Below are 25,009 nucleotides of genomic sequence, written 5' to 3'. Positions count from 1 at the left end.
CTATGGAGCCTGAACCATATAAATCAGGCAACGTTTTCTAAATAAAATTATAAAAATATGTTGGCAAATCAGTACTAATCAGCAAGCTGGGAGTTACTTTTATACATTGACAATATCAGACCTATTGTACATATATATATATATGTTGCTGGGCAGCTTGTGAAAAAGACAAGCAAGCTCTGTTTGGTGTAGAAATACATTTCCACACAAATTTAACGGGGTATTGGCATGTGGCATATTTCTCTAACTCCCCTGGAAAACCACAACCCACGATTTCCAAAGCTGATCCACCTCTGCGGAGAAACAAGAGCTCCTGAATGCAGCTTATTGTTAAGGGAAGTGAGGTGAGGGACTCCCCGCTGCAGGTGCGGAACTGGGTACAAGGAGCCCTCGTAAACCCTTGAGTTCTGTGCCACGCGGCACTTCCAGTAAGTGCTTACAGCAAGGGACGCGTTAGACATTGCTCTGCACTCCTGCCAGCACCGCGCGTAGGAGAGCGGGAAGGCGATTAAGCACAACCCCAAGGCAGGCACCGCACCCCCCTTCAGACCTGCAGGAGCTGTGCCCACTGGCTCTCCTCCAGAGCTGGCGCTCTCAGCGCTCTCCCCAGCGATGCCTTTGCCCTTGCAGGTGCTGCATTGCCACCGACGGGCCAACAGCCGGTGTTTTGGCACAAGGCCTTCCTCAAGGAGGCTGGCGTACATCCAGACGATGACAATGCAACACCTGTAGTAAGAAAACAGAAGTATTGAGGGTTCGTTGGGTTTTTTTGGTACTGCAAAGAGCTTTCGTTGTAAAACTGGTTTTGAGGTTTTTTTGTGAACTGGAATCTTCTTCCCTTTTCATACTGAGTTTGTTGATGCACAAGTTGCTTTTGCAACAGCAACTTAAGCCACGAAACCCCAAACCAAAATGATCATGCTGTTCAATATATAGCAAATTTTCTTTATTTCATATGATTCACATCATTCAATCACCGCCTCATTCAGTTCAGCGTTGAATAAAACATTGATCTGAAGTTATGGAAAGAAAAAAAAAATGGGTATTTTGAATTACAGTGTATAGAACACTTCAACTAGTTATTACGGCAACTTACCTATCCACAGGCATCATTCTTGGTGACTTTCCTGAACCATAATGGCAAATATGATTGAAATAGTTCAGTTTTCAGAGAAATTTAACCATGTGGGCTCTTCTAAACTTTACCCAGTTATGTAAAAGGAAAACCAAGCCCAAAAATTGAAGCACATATTCCAATGAGAGAGCAATACCAGGAAATTTTGGAATTTATGTTCAAGTTAAAAAATGTTCATTAGGTAAGTCAGGAGTAAATCAAGGACACATCCCCAAAGCAAAGATATTGCATCTGAGAATGACAGCACATCCATGACGATTTGAAGAAGCTAAATGCTTGCACCAAGCCACATTTTATTAAAAATATAGAACTAAAATCATGGGATATTGCACTTTAAAACAGAAAATACTCCAAATCTGGTGTATAATGATTTTCACTCATTAAATTCTTCACTTGCAGGATCAGGCCACTAACATAGATCCAGCAACACCTTAATTCAGTTTATTATTACAAAGGGGAACTATTCACTCTGAACTATTCCATTGAAACAGAGAAAGGGATCACAAGTTCTTTAGTCTATTTTTTTTTTTTTTACTTCAGGGATTGCTTTTCAATGTAAAAGACTCAAATGATACCTAAATTCAGATTGCTTTCCTCACTTCCCAAAACCAAAATGCTGTGGCAAATGAAGGATAAAATGGTATTTTATACACAATGAAATGTAGATACAGTGAAGGTTCTTGGTGTGACACTGATCCTTTTCAGATGACTCTACATCTTCAACTTAAGAAAAACAAAACTGTAAATTCTGTATGGAGGAGATAATGTAGCAAGATTTTGATGTAGGATAGTTTATTACCTAAACAGTATGTACAAATTCTAAACATGGGAATAACAGGTAAAAGAAATCAGACTCTATTTACATTTACATTTTTTTACAAATTATTTTTTACAAGAAGTGTATTTTTTTTTCTCTAAATAACAGGACAGACACATAAGACCAATCTTTTTGTATTACATACATAAATAAATAGTGACTTTAAATGAGTGTTATAGGACATAATTTCCACAGCCAATTTGGGTAACAGAGAAGCAGTTCCGTTACCTCTACTACAATATAATTAAGTAAAAAGGAAAAATTTTACATATAGAGCTCTGTTAATTACTTTGTAAATTGTACCTTACTAATATATTCAGTAGAGGTAATACAGTCGTTATATTTCATGCCCACAACTGAACAATGAGTTTTGGCATGCAAAACCACATATAGTCATCAACATCTGCAGGTATTCATTTACATTTTTTTAAATAAAGGGATTTCTACATGCAACAGCTTATTAGCATCTTATTCCTGGTTACAATGCACAAGTTTGCATAACATTATTTTTAGTAACTGATGTTCACAGGTACTGATCAAAAGGGTAAGAAGATACTTGGCACATAGAATAAGAAAATGAATTAATAAATAAGTCAATATCACAACTACATTTACATATACACAAGACAAAAATCTTTTTTTTTTATGGTGTTGTACACAGAATTTAGAACTGCCTGGGTCCCATACCTTGTTCTATAAGGCCCTGATTTAAGACAGTACTCAACCGAATTTTGACATCCTTGCTCTATTAGAGATACCACTAAAGCTCATTCTTACCTGTAAAGGCTTAATTCTACCTGACTTCTTCCGTGCATACGGATGTTTCCTCTTCTGCATCATTTCCTGAACCAGGGCCTGTTTATCTGAAAATTTCGCTGACTCCAGTTGGGAGCATGAACAGTAAAATACCATGGAATAAACTGAGCCAATATTTAGGTCTCTATACAGTTCTGCTAATGCCAGTGGTAAAATTCCCATTTGCATTAGCAATGAGTATTTCTTTCATTTTGTGTGTGACCATGCCAAACATCGCTGTCAATGTCAAGCACTGCCACGCCATGTCCTCAGCTCTTTCTGAAGACACTAAGTTGAGGATGTTCAGCATCTCAGAAGTTAGACCTCTTATTAATTGTCTATGTGCTATATTCTTAATGAATATTCAAAATGATACACATAGTGGTATATCACAAACTCTGTCTTATTTAAATTTCTGCTTCTCTATAAACAACTCAAAAAATGGTCAAAAAGTTGCAACAAGAACAGATCAATCTGTTCTTAAGCAATAATCACCAATGAACAAAATAATAATAAAAAAAATCCACTTCACAAAGCAGTTAGGAAAAAATGGCATAATCTCATAACTCTCCTTTAAGAAATAAACAAAATTCATCCTGAAGTCAACTGACAAATACATCAGAATCGTACACAGCAAATAATACATTAGTGTAAAGGTGCAGAATATCTAAAAACATCCCAATATCTATATTAACTCTGTATTACACAACATCATTAGAGAAAATAAATCTTTAACTAGTGAATTGAGTAATGAATTAAAACTCTATTGCTGAATTAAATGTTTCATATGATTTAGGCTAGTACACTAGGACAATACCCTGTACAATTCAGCAAACAAGGCTTTATGAATTAGGCACTAACAGCTTCAAATCTGTACTGCTAAATTCAAAGAATAATCAGGAAATCACTTGTAGTTGGGAATTGAACATCCATGCATGAGCTCTGTTGACCTTGTATTTTTAATTCTTTTTACTTGAAAAGTGAAATTATTAGCTGATTTTTAGAAGGAAAAAAAATAATTTATATCTTAGTTGACTCTATATAATACACTTGCTCAATATAATTCTACTATATCAACTTTTTGGTCTTGATTTCCAGAATCTACTTTAAAACAGAAAACCATTCCATGTTCTTCAAAAGTAAGTACACTGTTACTTCTAAATATCAAATACTTAGAAGAGACTGGCATCAGGGAAAATTAACCATTTTGACTTACTTCAGAAGAATGAGGCTTCCCTTCAGGAACCACAACTAAGGGTATGATCACTGAGGGCCCTAACTTCTACTCTATCTCCAAGCCAGATTTGGCATCATTGTAATAGAGACTGACATCCATGTTCTATGCTTTAGCATGTCACAATGAATGAAAGATAATTTCATTAGCATTAATTAGGTCACTACAGATTTGCGCCAGCATAATTAGAATAGACAGTGATTGAAAGGTTTGGACAGAAGTTTCCAGAGAAGACCAAGGTAATTACTTTTCCTGATCCCACTTACTCCTACTCTCAGCAAACACCATGGAGATCACGTCTAGCCTTACTAATGCCCTGTGCAACCGAAATGTCGAAGCAGCGCTGCACACCAGTCCGATCCGATCACTTTGTTTGTAAAGACTTGCACACGTGAAACATTCCCATCCCAACAAAAGTCTCTTGAGACTCTGGCCTTCCACCAGAATTAAAAATATCTTTATACAGATTTTATGAAGAGTTCATCTGTTTATTTTTTAACGTATTGTGGAAAAAGGGAGGTGATGGAACGGTAGAGGAAGGCATTAAAAGCACCATGGCCTTTAATATTTTTAAAACTACTTTTAAAGGCCCAAACCATGTAGCAATAGAAGTTTTATGGAAAAGTTTTTGGTGCATACCAAACAATGCAACAATCAAAGTAGAGAGAAAATGGCAAAAAGAAGCCCTTTAAAATCGAAGGTAGAAGTGTAGGAAACCTAGAATGAGCAAGTGATCAGAAACTAATGCAGCTTCCTTCACCCCCAGTGGTACCAACTCGCATAAAACAAAATGCTAACAAATTTAGGATAGACAAGCTATATTTTAATATTTTGTGAATGCTCTACTATGATAAACATAACTCTGATCCTCAATTTCACTTGGGTATTTCTTTTCTTTGTATTTGCTTTCCACAAAACAGTTTGTCATCAAGAGAAGGAAAATACCTTTGCCACTAATGACTGACATTCTCTCACAGTGTATCTCTCACAAACATGACGTGCGGGTGAGTCTGTAGCATCTGCTGGTAGGAAAAGTGGGTACCTTGTCAAGTCTGAATACTATGCACTTGACCTCCATTAGCCTCATCATATGATGGTTCAGGGAGCAATGGAATCTATGCCAAAGAATGCAGGACCACTTGGAACATATTGAACTTGAGAAGCTGAGATTATGACTACTTGTATGGACATTTATTGGCAGATACGTTCCACTCTCTCGATAATAAATCCAAGCAGTTTATGTTTACTATTGAAGGATGTCTCTCTGTGTGGCAAATAATTCTAGACAGTTTATACTGCACAATAAGGCAATATGAATTCCCTTATGGTTAAAAAGGGCACCCTTCTGTCTAAATTTGAAATATGCATTCAAATAAAGTATAAGCCAATGTTTTCCAGATGCCAGAATATTGTCACGTAATTCTTTCTGTAAGCAGAAGAGCATGGAGCCAATATATCCATCCTTCTGTTCAAAAGACCCATGGGGAAAAAAGATATGTGCATCAAGAGCCAAAGCCAAAAAGTAGCTCTATGGCTACTTGAATAATAAATGTGCCTCAGAATGTTCATGTTAACTATTCAGCTTTGTTATACCTTGAAAGAGCATACAGCAGAATGGGATTTTCAAAGTCATTCTTCTGAGCCTTACCAATTAATTATATTAAATGCCATAGATTTTTAAACAATTCTATTAATTGTCGTTTGTTTCTTTACAATGGTAAATCCACCCTGCATATTTTTAGCTATTAACTATATTAATAGAAGATCTACATGCTAAAATATTACCATTTCAGAACAGATGGCTGATACAAACGTATCATTCTCCTCTGTGGTGATGCTGCAGTTTTTAAACACTGACTATTTTAGGGTTTCTGCTACTGGTATTTATTTTACTGACATCCTTATTTCAGACATATGGAGATCTTCTTTAATAGCAAAAACTGGTGACAGGCAGAGCTTTAAGTTAAACGGATCATTCAAACACGCTGATGAGAACATGGCCTCCAGTGTTGAAAAGTATGTATACATCACAGGACAACCTTGCAAATATGAACACTGAAGTCACTAGGAGAAAAAGCTGTATAGGTCGCACCATTTCAATCCACTTTAAACATACAAGTACAAAAACGTTACAATGAACACACTTCTGCTTTTCTCACAGGTGTTGAGCTGGATGGGATCTTCAGTTTGTTGACTAGTGGGGGTACCGAAGTGACACTTGCTGTATGCTTCATCCCGGCCTTGGTGTGAATACAACTTGTCATGGCTAAACTACAGAGAAGTAGATACAGAATGGACAGGATGATAACTTCCACTGGAAAACTGGGTTCGTTGCTCCTACAGATGTGCCTTTTCCTAGCCTGCACTTGGGAGCTCAGTTTTTCTCTCAGTTATTTGTATAATCACGTGGAACAGTCTAGTATTTCTCTGGGGGTGGCTTATAATGATGTGGATGATGCTGCTTCAGATGAGGTCCTAAACAAACGAATAGGAAAATACGTGTACGTCAAACCGCCAATATGTAACATCATTGTTTGTCTGTACGAAGAAGTCTTCATGAGGCCTTCATCTTGGAAGTGAACAGCCCATGCTGACAACTACATGCATGTTCAGTCCGGACAACTTTAGTGACTGTGAAAGGACTAAAGGGTTCAAGCAGATGAATCTTGGACTAATTAATTATATTTTTTGTTGAGCTTTGCAGCACTGAGCTGTACTATTTGGAAACTTAGCAAATACTGGAAATAGCCATTAAGAGGTCTGTGCAACTTTAGAAGTATGATCAGGGCCTAGCCATGATGAACTGAATGCACCCAGAAAAATCTAATCTTGAAAGTTAAGCAATCCCAGGCTTAGCTTGCACTTGGAGAACAGACTGTCTCTGACTCCCAAGTGCTATAGGCTTAAGTCAAAGAGCTGTCGTGGAATGAATGGCAAATGTCAGACCACAGAAAATGAGTGAAAGCCTGCAGTTTGTTCAGTCATTGTTGAAGGACAGTTATGGGAGGGGAAAAAAACCCAGTATGTTCATGCATCTTAAATTTGTGGAATGCTACTGGAACCAATAAAAACTCTAAGGCTTGAGCTAACCGTTTACATGTGGGGGGCTGATGTTCTGTAACATGCAACCACATGTCAAAACAGGAGGCTACTTACTGTGGGGTGAAAATGGAGGAAGGTCGGGTGTTCGGAATGATTTTATTGTAGCTGGTCCTTCCCCACCAGTCGTCAGGACTTGAACTTCCAAGCGGTACAGCATCGATGGCCTCAGATTGGGCACGGTAAGTACATAATGGTCCTAAAACCAAATAAATCATGTTAATTCTCAGAGAATCTAAAAATAAAACACAGTTGATCTAGTCACACAAAGTAGTGGTTTAAACAGATCCTGTCACACTCAGTATTCACAAGTTATTTTCTTAGAAATCTGTTAAAAGGATTTAACATATCCATAGCTTTGCTGAGAGGGATTTTTTTTCAAATTTTTTCTTGCCATTGCCTTTGAGCATACTTTTTTCATAATATTATGTTTTGGTTTCATGTTTAAGAGGTACAAGTTGTTCCTTAGGGTTCATGAAAATGGATGATGTGGTTGTCACTAAAAAATCCATACATTTTTTAATTTAAGATTTTAACTTCCTAATCATTCATTTTAACAAACATGCTAATTATATAAACTTATTTTTATTTTGTACCTGTCTCTGAATTCCATTAGTTAGTAAATGAATTCATAGCAATTCATCTGGCCCCTGGTCCCCTGCTGCAGCTAGTGAAACTAAGTGTGGCTACACAGATTTCAGGATTTTTGTTCCCATTACATGACAAGAGTCTGTCCTTGAGTTCTTAATCCCATTTTTGGCATGACAGCCTCATTTTTCACTGCTCCGTAACTTGCATGGTCCCTTACACCTGTGTGGAGTAATTTCACAGTAAGTTTACAAATGCTTCAAAATGGGAAGATATCTGACTGCAGACTAAGGGCATTATGGAATCACAGCTTCTGATTCATCTCACTCTGAGTTGAGAAGGCACAGTCCTGGTTAGGGGACAGCGGGGCGGTGACACCAGACAGCGTGAGCATGGTGTGCTCCTGTGATCAGCCAGGCTGGGCCAGCCAGGAATTTGGAGGGCAAGCTCCTCTGGCTGGCATCGCTCCCAGAGCCATGCAGGGGGACCTAAGCAGGCTGTGGGAATATCTGATAATTCGTTGTTATTGCCAGAGCAGACAGCAAAGGGGAAAGGAGAGAGAGAAAAGGTGGGGGAAAACCATGTAGTTTTACTGCCAAATTAGCACATATTCTGAGACAGGGCTGCTTTTAATAGACCTTTCTGAAGCTGTTCTACCTCCTATAACATACTGAACTGGTAGGAGAGAGCAGAGCATGGACATCACACTCATACACTCACTCTGCCCATTCAAACATTCCTCCAGCTGTTGGGACCTGTGGGTGCTGTTGGGACTTGTGGGTTTCAGCCCCTGTTCTGTAATTACTGAATTTTTATCAGAGGCTACCAATGAGAACGAGTTAAGAATCCTCACCAAAAAATAACCCTATATTCTGGCGCTTTCTGAGAAGTAGGAAATACAGTTTCAACTAAACCCAGCATTTTCTGATCCAGTTGCCATAAACACAGAGAGACATATAATGATAGATCATTAAATAAAGAGACTGTCCATGCTCTACAGTAGTGAAAGCAGAGGAAAAGAAAGATTAAAAAATTAAAGCATAACACAATTCAAAGGAGTGTTTTAAATAAAACTTTTATTTATGTGTGTATATATCTATATCAGATATATCAGACCTAGGTGCACCAAAAGCTTAAAAAAAGGAATAGAAAATCTGAATAAAACATACATGGCTCAAAAAAAAAACCAACTCTGAAGTGAAAAGTAACATCTCATGGTCTGTAATTTTGCTTATCATCATTGTGCTAAAGTGGCTGTTGGCAGCCAGAGGTCTGTGACTGAGTATCCACTTCAGGTAATCTTGCAACGTGGCTTGCTGAAGAGATCAAGGCTGTATCTGCAGCAAGCTTTGGCTCTGGACCCTGCTTTAAGCTTTTAGTGAATCGATGCAGATCACAGAGTCTGTATTAGGCTGTAACAAAACAACCACTCACACTGCATGGTAGCTTGCTCCATCGTTTTAGAGTATCCACAGTCAACTTTGTTGCTCTACCCCAGAACAACAGGCTTTGAAACTGCCCTCAGGGCAGTCTGCTAGGAATTAACACAGAATGCTGAGAACCTTGTCTTGGATTTGTGGAAAACATGTTGACTGTAAGATGCATCCAACAAAACATTTTGCCATTCTTTGAAGAAACAAATGTTGTGAAAAGATTTCCAGCCAGCTCTGAACTAGACACAATCATCCTGATCCACTTCCCCGAAGTGAATGGAAAGACTCAATGTTGTTAGCAGACCTTGGACCCAGGCCAGCTGCTTAAGCCCTTTTGTTGACTTTGCTAGATCTGGCAACAGAGTCTGAATGGAGTGCTCTTCACCTGCCTCTGCCAGAGGAAGAACTGCAATAGCAAAGGCCAACCTCAACACAAATTGGGGGAAGAATTCAAATTGTTAATTCTCACGCTTTCAATAAACAGTGCAATCTAGTTCTCCTTTAAATTAATTGTCTGTTGGACAAGGCTGTGCATTGGCAGAGGGGAAAGTGATTTTTATTTTTCCTAGAGCAATGAGTTACTCAACGGAAAAGAAAATTCTCTTAAATCCATTGACTTGGACACCAAATAATTAATGAAACTGTAGTAACCGCCAAGTTGAACAGCCTGATCATCAAAAGAAAATAAAAAAAACTATCTACTGCCACACAGATGATCTTTTCCTCCCTTCAGGCACTTCTCAAACAATAGTTGCTAATTTGACAATTGGGAACATTAAAATGTTTGATGTGTCATCAGGAAGAGTATCTGTGCTTTGTTTCTCCAGCAAGGAGGAAAAATTAAGCACTTCCTGCTCCAACTCGCATGCAGAGCCAGAGAAAACGATGTGTGACATCTGCATCACCGCTGAACATTAAAAACAGGCCACACATGCACACACATACAAAGCCACTAGCAAAGGAAAGTAACAAACAACTTACTGCTGGGAGTATCTGCGACTGCGAAATGATGCTGTTGGGTAAGCTGTTCTGACGGCTCTCTGTGGTTACTTCTGCCCAAGTGACCTGAAACCCTGTCATGGGCTGGTGAAGGTCTGCCTTAGATATCTTCCAGGAAAAATGACCAGTGATGTTACCTTCCTGGACAATGAAAGACGCAGATAGATTCTCGGGTTTGGCCAACACTTTGGGTAGAACTGGCACTATAAATTTGGAAAGCAAAAAGGTAAGCTAAACGTTGAGAGATAATGTTCAATAATGTTCATTTAGTTCCATAAATCAAAGCCAGACAGAGCTCCCTTTCAGGTGTTACCCAGGATCCTGCCAGCATCCTTCCATTGCATTTTCAGTGTTAAACAAAGCCTATCTTCAATAGAATCCATTGTCATTCTGTGCCAAATTTAAACTTCAAATCAAATCCTGTCAGCTGCAGGTGACAGAAAGGAAAGTCTATGCCATGTAAAGGCTAAGAGCTTCAATCACAACCAACCATCCTGATCCTCCTCTGTATTTCAGAATACCTGAGCTCTGACTTTCAATTTTGGGACCACAAGAAGACCCATGGGATAGCACAGAACTCCATGATGCAGGGAAGGTTGTAATGCTGGGAACCGTCAGGAAGGGTAGTCAGGAAATGGCAATGGTGGCCGGCAGGATTCTGAGGTGTCCCACAAAGCATGGGAGTAGCCTTGGGGACAATAGGGTCTCAAAGTGAGAGGGCCACCCTCTAGCTGAACAGAGAGGATTCCAGGCTTGGCTGTGCAAAGCAATGGCTGATGGCTGACCTGACCTAGTGCTGACAATAGCCTTGCTTCAAGTAGGCAGCTGGACTAGCTGACCCCAGGTCCTTACCAACCAACATCTCCATCATTCTGCCATTTTCCATAACCCTCTAGCCATATTTATCATCATGGCAACACTGTAGAAGGTGTAAGAGTGCCTCTGTTATCTGAGAGAAGAATTATTCTAAACAAAATCAAACTGAAAAAATAGCTCACATCAGTGGCAAAACATTCAAAAGATCGGTCATGCCAGTTATCATCTGTCACTATAATGAGTATAACTGGGTAACTGTTCCTCCTTACAAAACTAAAAACTGTGTAATAACAAATATCATGTTTATAAACAGCCCACTAAAATTATCACCTAATTAACAAAACAGTAATGTGATAGCCAAGACCTATACTGTTCTGTCTCTTAGTTGATTTTCCACACAAACATTAGTCTTTTGTTGTTGTTGTTCTGAATCTTTCATTTCCCATTTTAGAACTGCTTCTAACGACATTTTTGGTGATTATAAAAATATTTGAAACTATTTGGTTACTTCTCCAGATCATGCCTTACCTCCTTCAGCAGGACAATTAATGTGCTTGTGGCTTTTCTCTTTAAATGTAGAGCAAGGTGGGGTAACAAAGAAAACACTCTCAGCCTTAAAACGACCTTTGGATTTTGCAGGCAAAACAGTTACTTTATATTTGCATGAAAATGACAGGTCCTTCAGAATCATGTAGTTTTCCTAGGAGAGAAACAGAAAGATCACATGCTGCAAACAGACCTCTAGGAAGAAAAGAATTGAAAAATGAGGTTGGCAGAATATGTAGACTTTTCCTCCATAAAACATTTTCTTGATATGCTTAACACATGACCACATGGCTTTTACTCAGAGAACAAAGCAAACACTGCCTATGCTATGATCATTTTGAGTAGCAAAATATATTAGCATGGTATTTGGATAGGTCTTTCAATTCTACATGGTTCCTGACTGTTAGAAGCAACTGGCTTCTAACATTAGGACAGTTTTTCTGGCATGATGGTAATGGGGGAAGCAATGTGAGGATGTAAATGCTAATCGAATTAAATATATGCAAGAAAACTGAGTTAAGCTGCTGTAAATGACAGGCTTCATCTACATTTAACTTTATAAAAGCACATTCAAAGTCCAACATGGCATTATGGATCCATTTTTTTCTCCCTTAGTGCATTAACTATTTCCACCTTCTTATTAGGAAGAAAAGCTCCACAACTGAGCTAGAAAGCTCAGTTCTCTGTTTAAAGACAATGACTGAAGAAGAAAACTTTACACAAAGTCAAAGTGTCTTGCTTAATTCCTAGTGTTGTCTAAGGTACTTTTGAAAATCACAGTTTAATAGCTTTGGCACAAATCAGGCATGAGAAAAAAATGTTGGGGTTCTTTCTTTTTTTTCTGAGAAAATGCCCAGTAATACCTTACTAAGGTCAAAAATCTTTCACTGATTTTTAGATCTTTACTTCCCTTCAGAATCACTAATTTCCAGTATTCTTCTGCATAAATCCCTCTCTTTTTTTTTTTCTAATCTCAAACTGGATTAGCCTAAACTTCCCATTTTTGATGGGATATAGAGACTGGGCTGAGAATGAGCTTGATTCCTTGCCTTCCACCTGCCAGGATAGTGCTATAATAGGTTTTACTCCTGCTTAAAAGTGTGACAGAACCCTTTTTATTTCTTATGACATGGCCTAAATGCCCAACACTGGAAATGTAAGGCCTTTACCCACCTTGACCTATCATAGCCAGTACCAAACCTTTTGTAGCATCAACCTTCTACTGTTTGCCTGTAATCATTTTCTTCCTCAAAAGAAACAGTTTCCCAAAATAGACTGGACCAATTACTGTGAGATGACTGAGAGGAACTAAATGAACAAATCCCACAATGCATTTGGGCAGATATATGAAGAGTCTTTCCTGACCTCTAGTGGAAATAAACTTCGTAAATATTAACTTTCTCCTACATTCAACACGCACAACTTGAAATACCATGACTGATCATAACATTATGTCACAATCATTTTTTAATCCACCTCCAATATTTGCTTTGCTGACCCTTTGAAACAATAAATCTTACAAGCTTACAGCGTTCTGTATGAGAAATGATGTCTTTTGATTTACTCTACTTTTACATGCCATTAACTTCACTGAATTGATCCAGTAGTATAGGTCAGGGTAAGAAGGAAAGGTGAATTGTGATTTCTTCCATCCTCCATAACCCACTAAATCAATTGTGATGCACCAATCACATTACTGTGTTGTTCAGATAATGTGTTACAGAGACAGATGACACTGTATTGCCAACAAATTGAGTACAAAGAACTGCCACTGCAATATATATTTGGGCTGACACGTACTTACATAGAGCTTTCCTCCTTATCTGATATCTGTCTGACTTCCAGACTTAAAGTCTAGTATTTTTCACCTACGGTCCTCTTTTCTTACTCTATTATTCTCCTCAGGGTTGTGCAACCCACCTGTATGTCTAAAAGAAAACCTCATTTATTAATTAAAATTATTATTGTTCAGAATTTGCACTGTGTTAAATAAAACTCCATGTTCTATATGCTGTAGAAGTACATAAGTACTTCACTGTTTGTTTGCCTGCTCCTGTTTTCTGAATAACACTGACAAAAAAAATCGTTTTAGCCTAGTGTGGATTTAAAAATAAAACAAAACAAAACAAAACCCAAAACAGTCTGGATGTGTCGTTTTTATCTTTAGCCAAAGAGGAACATAAAAAAGAAGCATTCTTAGTTATCTACAAAACACGGTATAAAGCATGCTGTGTTTTGTTACAGAACCATCCTTTCTCTCTCTGCTTAGAAGCTATTCAGAGTCAAGCAGAAGGCTGAATGAAGACTTACATAAGTCAGCTCAGTTACTTTCCCAAGTCCTTTGGTGTCATTGTGTGCACAGGACTCCAGTAACCAGTGGACTTGGAATTGATTCATGCTGATATCTGAATGATAAAAAAAAGAGAGGAAAAGACATGTATTAGAACTATGTTTTCACTGCTGCAACTTCTCTCTCTTCTCTGGCTAAAAATAGTTGGGAGTTTGAAGTATTGCCGAGCATGTACCGCTTACATTTTTGAAAATATCAAGCATTTGAACCAAGCATTAAAAAAATATCTCCCTGCTGCTACTTTGGAACATCCTGCAAATGACAGAAATGACTTTGTGTCAACTGCCTCTGACTGTTTACGTTATCGGAGCACTGAAATACTGCTTGAGAAATCTGTGCCTGAAGACATGTGAAAACGTCGGTAAATCCCTGAGCTTTCTCCTTTCAGAATGCAGCGTAAAGACCTGCTCAGTATCTGTCCAAATAGAATTCTAATCTCAACTCTTAGGAATAATTCCAAAGACTTGAGTTTGCTCCCTCTTAAATCAGTGACAAGACTGGCTGCGGTACCGGTAGTAGAAATTTTCATCTGATCTCCAGCTCTTCCAGCTTCTTGTCTAATACAGATTGGATAAGGAAGCACATTAAAGAGTCATAAAGAATTAGGCAAAAGAAGAAAAACTCATCAGGTAGTGCACACAAATCCTGTCATTTTTCTGGATTTAGTTCTCCTCTATACAGGGGATGCAAAATTAAGTCTGTTATTATTAATTAGGTTGGTATGACATAGCCACTAAAGCCAAATGCCTGATTGTGGGTTTCAGGAGGGAAACTGAATCTCTTCTCCACCTTAAGGGCTGATCTGGCATTAGACTGCTGTGAGCGATTTGGATGCAGAAGGGAAGGACTGTAAACTAAAGAGAAAATAAGCAGTGTCTGAAATTAGCTCAGATGGTATTCTGGTAAAAAGACCTATTAGAAGCTTCTTGAAATAGACTTTTGCAGCAACTATCTTCATAATGACATGTATGCCAATTATTTGTGTCATTTCTTTGGAAAACCAGTATTCTTTTTTTCCAAAAAAGAAATCTACAAAGAAACAACTAACTGCTGTGCAATTGTTTCTTCTCATTTAGAAGCGAAGAAAGAAATGGATGCGCTTCTACTTGGCAACTGAGGAGGGATAAACCCCAAGCATCAACAGCTTACAACAGCTGAGCATCCAGTTATATCAGTGCAGAGGTTTACTAAGCCTCTGTTCAGAAATGTAATTAAAAGGGTTGTAACCCAAGCTATTTGGTATTTCCAGCTCCTGGCACAGCAGAAATCTGTTTAGATTTTTATTGCAGCCCAACTCCATTCCTTATGTGAGATTCAGCTCTCAAACAGTTCTTCTCTTCCTTACTACTTCTCTCCTGCATTAGCAAACCCTTAGTAGCCGATTTGTAAGCAATTGTGGTTTATGGTAACTTCTGTATGTGAGCTAAAAAATCATGAAGAGGTTAAAAAATTATTACACTTCCTATCAACTTGGACTGTAAATGTACAAAGAAGATTTTTAATAAACATGCTTTACTTTTTTATTTAAACAAAGTGAACAAATGAATCTTATATTTCATGGTGCTCACATCTGGTATTCTGACAACAGGCTACATTCAAAAGAGAGGATTTGCTTTCTTTTCAGTGAGCATGCAATTAAAGTTATTTCAAAAAGGGTTGTGTATACATATATAAAAGTACATCAACCGCTATAAACTGGAATGCATCAGGACAGCATCAGCTAAATTTATCTAAAAACATTTCATTAGAACAGGCCTTTTTGAGTTCCCTAAACTTTTCAAGACTAAAACTTCATTTCTCACCTCCACATCTGTGATTGCTGTTATCTAAAATATTTAAACATAAGCATGTTAATTGCTTTTTGTTAAAAAGAAGAATGTAAAAACAACTGACAACAATGCAATATTTCTCCTTTAAAAAATGATCCTATCAGGGTCTAAAGCCTGAGTAATTTGGGTTGCATTACTGAAATACAGCAAGGAAGTAATTCATACTTGAGATAGAAACTTTTCTAAAAATTGGGAAAGGTGGGACACTTTGTAATTAAAGAAAACTAGAAACACAACCAACTCAGTCTATGTGCATGCACGAGGTATGCATACTAAATAACAAGACTGGTTTAGAAATTATCTTTAAACTTTTTCATAAGCAAAATGAGACAAGACCTATGGAATGTTCTAAAAAGCCACAGTAGAAAAAAAAGAGAAAATTAAAATATGTATTTCTTTTATAAAGTTTCTCAGATAGCTCATAGCTCTAGAGTTTCGTTTTTATGCAACATTATTATCTGATTTGTTGTTTACAGCACATGCAAAAGAAAAACTTCACCCAGCCTTCCTTTCAGCAATATAGACTTTCCTGGTGAGATCACTGCTGTAATTTTATTTAGATTTTTGTTTTCAGCTGTCCGTTACAAACTCAACGGTAGGTCCTGGACACGCAATCCAAGCTCCAGCCTAGCTCAGTGTCAGCCACTACACCAAAACTAATGGGTCTGAATTAAGTCCAGCTGAAGTTAACACATTGTAACCCACAGCCACAACTGTTTCTGAAAAGGCATTTGTGTAGTTAGTATTGACCGAATATCCGGTATCTAATGGGACTGATTTTGGCCAGTTTCATCAGAAGTGTCTGCTATGCCTTTTAGAACACGTAAGAAACATTGAAAAGAAACTCCCAGACTCATTCAGTCTGTTTCCCTGATATTTCAGATGTCAGATTCTATAGCCTTTCTTGCACATAACCAATACCCTTCTTAATAGTTTGGAGTTGTCTTGATTCTGTACTTCAAATGAGAAGCTGCATAACTCCATTGTCCTTGTGGTTAACAGGTATACTGTCCAACACTAAGACCGATGCTTGCACAAACGGCAAGCATTCATCTTTCCCAGAACTCAGAATGTTTGTATAGGAACACTGAACTTGAAGGACATACTAAGTTCTGGCATTCATTTGAGTGGCTCTAAGCTTGTGAAACTAGTCAACATAATCACCATTTAAGTAAGAACTCCTTAAAGGACTGTTATAGCAGAGAGCTTATTCAAATAATTACTTTTATTCTCAAGCTTATTTTTTTTTTTCAGAGAAGTAAACCAGGAAAATTACTTTAAACCCTGTAAAGTTACTGTCATGGACATGACTTTCAGCTGCTCAAGGTAAAGATTTCTTGATGTTTCAGACAGTTGCACAGAACTAATCCTGACAAATCAGCTAATGGTAATTATTTTGGCTATTATTTTTAAAGTAAATTTTCTAAAGTATAAAATGAGTTCCTAGGCTTAAGAAAGCATTCCTATACAGACATCACATGAGCATGTTCTTAAAATTCCACATATACTTAGCTGTTTTAATGAGTAAAGGTATGCAGCAAACTTTGTTGGACAGAAATTTTAAATCTCTAACTAAAACTATATCGATCAGGGGATGCTCTAAAGCATGCTGAAAAGATGTCTGTTTTGATTTCCTCCCTCCTATGTTTCATCCAAAAAAGCCTTTAACTCCACAACTATCTCCACAAAGCTATTTCCTTTTCAAATGTGTTTATGAAGATGATGTTCTTCACCAGATTTATCTTCTTTTTCCCCACTCCCAAAAATAAACTTTTTAGTTTTATTTCAACTAAAATAAATATATGCCAGATTTTGGGGGGGTTATTTTATTTTTTGGTGTGGAATGCACATTTATTCTGTAGCTTTAAGCTGTAAAAGCAACTCAAAATCCCATCAATGCAAATGAAAAATACATCTGTTTGCCACTTTGAAAAGTTCAGGTTCGTATGCATAATTTAAGCATCTTAGATTGAAAAGCTATACTTAAAGTACTGAACCATAGCCTAGATCATGACTGCACAGTGGTTAATAGGAATACCCTAGACCTACATTGTATATTTGCTAAATCTCATCACATCTAAGGGGGGACCTTATTAATGTCTGTAAATATCTTCAGTATGGGATGCAGGGGGAAACGGCCGGCCCCTTCTCAGTGGTCTGTGGAGACAGGACAAGGGGCAATGGCTGCAAGTTGGAGCACAGGAAGTTCCGCACCAACATGCGGAAGAACTTTTTCACAGTGAGGGTGACAGAGCCCTGGCACAGGCTGCCCAGGGAGGTGGTGGAGTCTCCATCTCTGGAGACATTCAAGACCTGTCTGGACACCTATCTGTGCAATATGTGCTAGGGAGCTGCTTTGGCAGGGGGGTTGGACCCAATGATCTCTCGAGGTCCCTTCCAACCCCTATGATTCTGTGATCTCCAAACAATTTGAAGCTTGAGACCCATTCAGAAAAATCACCCAATGCAATGCCAGGTAACTGCAATTTTTCCTAGCTGGGATTTCTGGTTTAAATAGTTCTACAGTTTATTGAAAAAAACCCGCAAAACCCCCCTGAATAAAATGTAATATCTTTTTCTCATCTTTACCAACATCTTCCATGTTTCTGTTCTGCTGTACATTTCCATCACTTCCAGCCACGTGAAATGATTTCATCTAATGTGGTTTCTTTTTTTCTACCATGCTACTGCAGACAACTTTATTCTTTGCCTCAAATGCATTTTTCCCCCTGCTTTATTATTATATTTATTGTTGCAGAAGGGCGTCAACCTGACAATCATGAGAAAGTGAAGTCTACTTTGTAGCTAGGAAACTGGCATCACATAGACGGCAACAGCCGTGAAGCTTGTTCACACAGCCCAACGCCATCAAGATGACAACAACCTACTATCACTCCAGGAGACGCGGTAAACAAATTTAAGCTGTATGTATTTCTTTGTATTCCTGTGATCCACAGCATGAAAACTGCAGCAGACGGCACTGGGAACTGTGGTTAGTTCTGCCATGGGTTTGCTGGAGGTCTTCAGGCAAAGTGCTTCATGGCTCCTTACCTCTCTTTTCCACCCCGTCAAGTGGTGATAATGATAACGCTCTGCTGTAAAAGTATTCTAGCTCTACAATTGTGTATTATTGTGTTTGATGGGTGGCTGTTGGATGATGGGTCTCTATAATTTGGTATAAAAATGCCAATTAATGCCAGCTGTGACAGCACTATTATTCAGGCAATCAAATTAGAAAAGAAATATTGGAGAGAAAAACCAAATGGGGTTTGCTGGAAAACAAGATTTCAGAGCAGGCATGTTCAACAACAACAGCTCAAATCAAGGTTTAATTACAATAGAAATGTCTGGCATCAATTTTTAAAAAGTAACATCAAGCTGATATCTGTATCGTGACAGGATCTGAAGTAATTAACAAGCAGTGTCTGATAGATTTCCCAATTAGAGTAAAAATAGGGTAAAAAAAGTAATTACAAACTAAGGCATACTTATGTGAAAACCTTACCTGGCAGCATAAAAGTATTAATTTAATAGAAATAACAAGCATACTTTGAATGAATATTTCAGTAAAAAAGGAAATAGTGTACCATATTTTTTGTCAGGTTGCTCAGCAAACTGACTCCCTCCAAAATATATACATATAATTAATATGCTAAGTGTATGTCAAAAGGAGTTGCTATCAAAAGGTCCTACGATAATTAGCCACATGTAAACCTGCTGCCTTCATTTAAAGCTAACCTTTCTTCAAACAGAATGCCATAAGGAGACCAAAATTTCTGTGAAGCTACTATTCAGTAACAGAATTACTGACAGATTTTGTTCTGCATGTAGCTAAGCCTTTGGATTTATTATATATTGTTAAATCTGATAAATCATACTGCAAGCTGCAATGATTGTTTGTGACTGGCCACATGGTTTTTGTTTTTCTTCTCATACTGGTAGGTTGATCTTACAAGCTTCTGAGCACTCTGGCCCTGATTCAACAAAGCACTTAAGCATATGAACATTTGTGTTGACTTCAATAGTTACGAGTAGCTAATGGATCAGGCTGGAAAGTTTAGTACCCACCAAGATCAAGAGAATAATGACCATACAAACTATAGTTAAAAGACAATCTTGAACTTGTCTTTGATTGTCTTATACTAATAGGAAGAAAGAAATATAGCAAAATTAAGTAATTTCCTTTCGGGATCATGTATCTTGCATCATTACTGCTCTAAAAATAGACTACAGCAATGGGTAAAGAATTTGTATTTAATATCACAGCACAGGGCAGAATCTGCTTAAGATACACAAAGTGCGTGTCTCAGCATCTACACGCATTAATCGCTTCTACAGTAAAGTTATAGTATGGTTTTGGGGTGCTCTCTATAAATCCTATGTCAAACAACACACTATCCGGGACAAAAATTACTTATCTCATTGTATTGGATGGTGAAACTATGCTAAGGTGAATGTAGAAGTAAGAAATGTAAATGGCCAAATCTGTGACAGCTTACATAAAGAAAAATATTTTATCATCTCTGAAGTGCCCAAAGATGTGTATAAGACAAAGGCTCTGTGAAGAACTGTTCCTGCCCTATCTTATCCCAGTATGGAACCCTGACAGATTTTTCCACAGTGGATCTAACACAACACAGCACTGCTTCCAACCACCCACCATTCTGGCAGAAGGATGAGCAGCAGTGTTTGCTCTGTAGCATAACCTGCTTGCATTTCCACAACAAGAACTACTCTGCAAAAAGTTGAGATAGAGTACAGTGAAGCGTATTCTGCTCTCTCAGGCATGTGTTCATCTGTTCATCAGGCCACACAATCCTTCTCCATGTCAGCACTGAGGTCTAAAATACAAAAGATTCCATTAAGCTTTATTTCTGCTAAAACTCAGTTGCCAGAGAGGTCCAGAAAAATAGGCAGAGGTGGTTTAAACATGGGCAAAATTCAAGTGAATAAAGGAAGCAGTGTTATTGACTACTAGTTGCTTCAGTTTTGAAGAGATGATTAGTACAAAGTGATCTGCAAGGTATTTATTGTACTGTAATAACAGCATGACTGAAAAACAGTTTGAGAAGGAATATTTCAGTGTACTGCAGAGAAACACAACATGGTCTCAGTACTGGATCATAACACCTATTTATTTCCTCAAATTTTAGTTCATGAGCCATTCTACACCTCTCTGAATCATGGCATTTCTTGCCAACATTCAAAATGTGAAGCTAATGATAGGACAAGAAATGAATATAGAATAACAAGAGTCATTTCACTTATGGTAGTTCAGCAAATGCAAAGTGAACTATCAGTCTTAGGTTACATAGGTAAGCAGAATTCACCTTCGACTAATGATAAAATGCTACATTAATGTGCTAATGCATTGCAAGCCTCTCTGCACTCCCCTTTTCCTATACAAACGATGTTGTCAATGTATTCACTCACAGGCATATTATGTAATTTCTCTTAAAAAACATGAAATGAAAACAGCTCTGGCTCTTTAGCTGCCTGTGCATTGTTTCACCCAGTGACATTATAAAACAAAACCAAAATAAAACAAAACAAAAAATAACCCACCACCAAAAAAAAAAAAAAAAAGGAAAAAAAACAAAGTGTCAAATTTTTATTATGAAATTCATGGTATTAATGACACCTCTGAGAAAAAGAACTATTTAATAACATCTATTCAAGCAGTATGATTAAAATAAACACCAAAACTCTCAGCTGACATTTAAACCTCATTCAACAAACACTTCCTAACAAGGAAAACTATACTATTTCCTGACCTTACATGGAATATAAGCAGCATTGTTTAAATCACAAAGATTTTGTTTCTCACGTGCCATTTAAAGCAAGCTTTCTTTCTATAGAACACATTCTTGGTATAATACAACTCTAAGCCTTTCCAAAAATTATATTAATAATCAGTGTGTAATTTAAAGATATGCCTGAGCCACAATATTTGAGCCCACATCTAGACCTAGGAAGCCTCAAGGTTTAAAGATGTTTTTATTGAGGGATTTAGGTTTGGGATCATCTCTAAGCCAGATTATTTCTACCCTCTCTCCTTTTCCCACACACAACATCCTGCACAAAGTGAGTTCAACAGTATCTCATTCTGGTTTTCTATTACAAGGAAATTTGCCTCTTGTAAGCTTTAAGTCTCACAATAGCTGCTTGTAGCCTGAATGGAAGCTTCCTACATTACTCCCCTACAGCCAGATTTTCAAAGGTACCTAAGCATCCAAAACCTGAATTCAATAAAGAAGGAAAAGCTCAAACAAACAAGTCTGAGGCTCACTATGGTTATACTTCCATTGAAAATTCCATAGGTACTCTAGCATTAACTTTAGCCTTCTATGTAACTTTGACAAATCTGGGCAGTAATTTAAGTGGGCAGGTTGTATTGAGGACAGGTAGTCTGGAAGTCCTTCACAAATACAGAGTCAAGGTACAGACCCATTTACCCCTAATTCCACGGCGAGAGGAGATGCAGAGATGCAGCTCCTACTCCCTTCTCTCTCATGCCCTAAACAAAACCCATAAGGGTGAGTTTGTGCACAGGGATCACAGGAGTAAAAGTAACTGCTGTTTAAGAAATCCTCATTCATCACCTGTATATATTGACATATCTAAATTTAGATTATAATTTCAGTGTCAGATACCCTTTTTTGGCATCTTTCCCTCCTGCTCTAGCTACTCATTCAAATAGTCCAGTTTCCTTCCCTGTCTGTAGTCTTATGCAACGGGTTTTATGGCCACCTTATCAGCTAGGCTAACTAAACAATAAAGGTTACAAAGCAGCATGACACAATTTACAAAAGGACACTCATTAGTTGAAACCAGCACATCCATGAGAATGATGATTCGCTGCCGATAGTTTAACCTTCCTGCACCATAAGCCAGATGTCTTCGCTTCAGAACTTAGGCAGGCTAAGAGCATGCTCATGAGCAGTTATATTAGCCCATAGCTGATAAAAGGTATTTGCTAAAATGCAGTACCTCAGTGTCTTTTGACTCACAGTAGGAATGGTAGGATTGCTCCAGGTATGACAGTGTAACCATGTAAAACAAAGCTTTGACTGAAGGTGACCTTGTGATACAGTTTGGGGAAAGGAGGGGAAGGACTGGATGGTAAACAGCTTGCCATTTTTTCCATCAGTAATTCAGACTGCCTAAAAATAGAAATTGCCATCAACAACCTTCAAAACACTATAGGTCTATGTATAAATATTTCTGTATTTGTTGACAATACAATTAACTGTATAGGTTGTAGCAATACTAAAGAAGTAGTAAGAAATTTAGAAAACTGTGTAGAAAATGAAGAAATGTAGAAAACTTACTGAAGGACTATAAAGAGGCTCGTTTTGAGAACATATTTTTTCCTGAAGAATTAAAAATCAGGTAACAGTTTATGTATTAGTTGGCCAGTTAATTTTTTGGATGCCTTGAAGTGACTTGTGTCTTTGTAAATTATTTTTCAACACAATATTGAATGTGTATCTGCAGTCTGACTACAGGTACGCCTCCCAAAAAATGATAGTTTATCTTTGGACTCCACTCATGGACCAGGTAATTTGCAATTACATTTCTATTTCACCTCTTAATCTAAGTTCAAAAGAAATGCAGCTTAAATTTGTATTCAGTTATTAGGTTTAAGAATAAAAAGAATTCTTTTAAATGCATAAATTAAGTCAAATTAATTAGACTTTCACAATTATTAAAGGTGTTCTGGAGTATGAATCAGGTCACACTGAGAGCTTTTGAACAGCATAAGCTATCTAAATTTTAAAATGAAACACTAAGTGGCTCAACCATACAAACTGTTAGAACTAGTATGATGAATGTTCTGGACCAAATCGGTCCAATATAGCCACAATTTGCCTTCGGCAGACATCAGCAGGTTCCTGTTAAGCAAAATCAGTCTTCTGTGCTGTCTGAGCTCTGGGACCACAGTGGGTAGTTCTGATTTATCCTCAGATATTTGATTTCCTGGCAGACTTTGAATCAGTTCCAACTACATTCCTGATACTAATCACTGGACAGACTTGCCCCCAAGTGTCTCATACCAAGAGCTTTAACCACCTACCCTGAAAGGTACGGAGGTTTGGAAGCAAGTGAAAGGCATTCAGTAATGGTTTGCACAGGTTGTTCCTGTGGAAACATGAAGAAATGCAGTGAAGTGTGCCCTTGACTCCCCAGTATTGTCCCATTTGCAAGGGAGATGCCACTGAAGCTGCCCCTATTTTAAATGTGATTTTAAAACTTTACTCTTTGACCCACTAAGCAATTGTGTACTATCTGAGAAGTTGCACACTGTCTGATCTATGAAATCATATTATTTGTCGATGGTTTCCATGAGTCCCACCAAGAGCATGTCAAGGACTGTTAGCATGACACATTTGGACATAAAACAAATAGTCCAAGTCCTGTAGTAAAGTAGTCCTGTAGTAAAGTAAAACTGGAGATGGCCAGATGCTCCCTTTTCAGTCTTTCCAGGCAGCAAAAAAGCAAAGAGATTTTTTAAGAACCAGCAGTGGGATAACAAAAATTTTATTCCTGAAACTACATTGGGTCTACATAAGACAGAAGCTATGGAGGAGTGGAATCACACAGAAGATACTTCTGACAGGATATTCTTTTGACTCTGCAATATTTTGCCAGGACTGTTAAAGCTGAAAGCATTACCCACCTCCTGCAGCACATGTGAAAAGCAGAATTACACAATGTCTAACGGTGAATTTCTGAAGATTTCATCTCGCCGAAGATTCCTGTGCATGGGGCCAGCTTTACTAACTCAGCCCCTAAATACAAATGCAGATTATGTGTACCCACACAATCAGCCTCTGCTGAGCTGATGTCTCTGCATTTGCACAGAAATATAAGGGAAATATAACGGTGTGTACTTCACTATAATTATCAGCGAGGTCTTCTTGTTGAAAGAACCATCTGGACCACAGTGATACCTTCAAATACAAATATTTTACTGATTAAATACCTATAATTAGAAAATGGCCAGCTGCTCAAACACTGATCTTCCTAGTGCAACAGTTAGTACCAAACTAAATAACTCCTTAGTGTTAAGCAACTACTGCCAAATTCCTTACAGTAACAGCTAGAAACTCTAACTGGCACCGAAGGGTTTCTTTAGCTTTGTGAGCACTGGTTCCATGAGAAAGGACCGTAGGATAACAGGGAAAGCTTTCAATTATTTTAAAACCTGCCATATGAAATACCTTGTGGCAAACAAAGTCAGCACATACAGTCACTTCATTTATCTCTACAAACTAAGTAAAAGTTAATTTTGTTTTCCTAAGATCTAGTTTTAAAAGCATTTGTGGCAGCTTTCTGTTTGCTTTGCCTTGCCTTGCATTTTATTC

General features: G+C 37.8%; 1 protein-coding gene across 1 annotated transcript in view; it reads right to left on the bottom strand.

The window, feature by feature from the left end:
* Window positions 1-6,397: 6,397 nt before the first annotated feature.
* The window catches only part of ANOS1 (anosmin 1), a gene marked incomplete at both ends in the record, with an annotated part of 128,970 nt that continues 110,358 nt past the window's right edge, over window positions 6,398-25,009 (bottom strand). Inside the window, 5 exons of the mRNA XM_084270833.1 lie at window positions 6,398-6,456; window positions 7,138-7,279; window positions 10,083-10,303; window positions 11,445-11,616; window positions 13,773-13,867. Coding sequence (XP_084126959.1) covers window positions 6,398-6,456; window positions 7,138-7,279; window positions 10,083-10,303; window positions 11,445-11,616; window positions 13,773-13,867 — 689 coding nt within the window. The remainder of the gene's footprint in view (window positions 6,457-7,137; window positions 7,280-10,082; window positions 10,304-11,444; window positions 11,617-13,772; window positions 13,868-25,009) is intronic.

This window comes from Gallinula chloropus (assembly GCF_964237585.1).
Source record: "Gallinula chloropus genome assembly, chromosome: 1".
NCBI lineage: Eukaryota > Metazoa > Chordata > Aves > Gruiformes > Rallidae > Gallinula > Gallinula chloropus.
The sequence above is the reverse complement of the archived record's forward strand: the minus strand, read 5'-3'. Positions and strand labels throughout refer to the sequence as shown.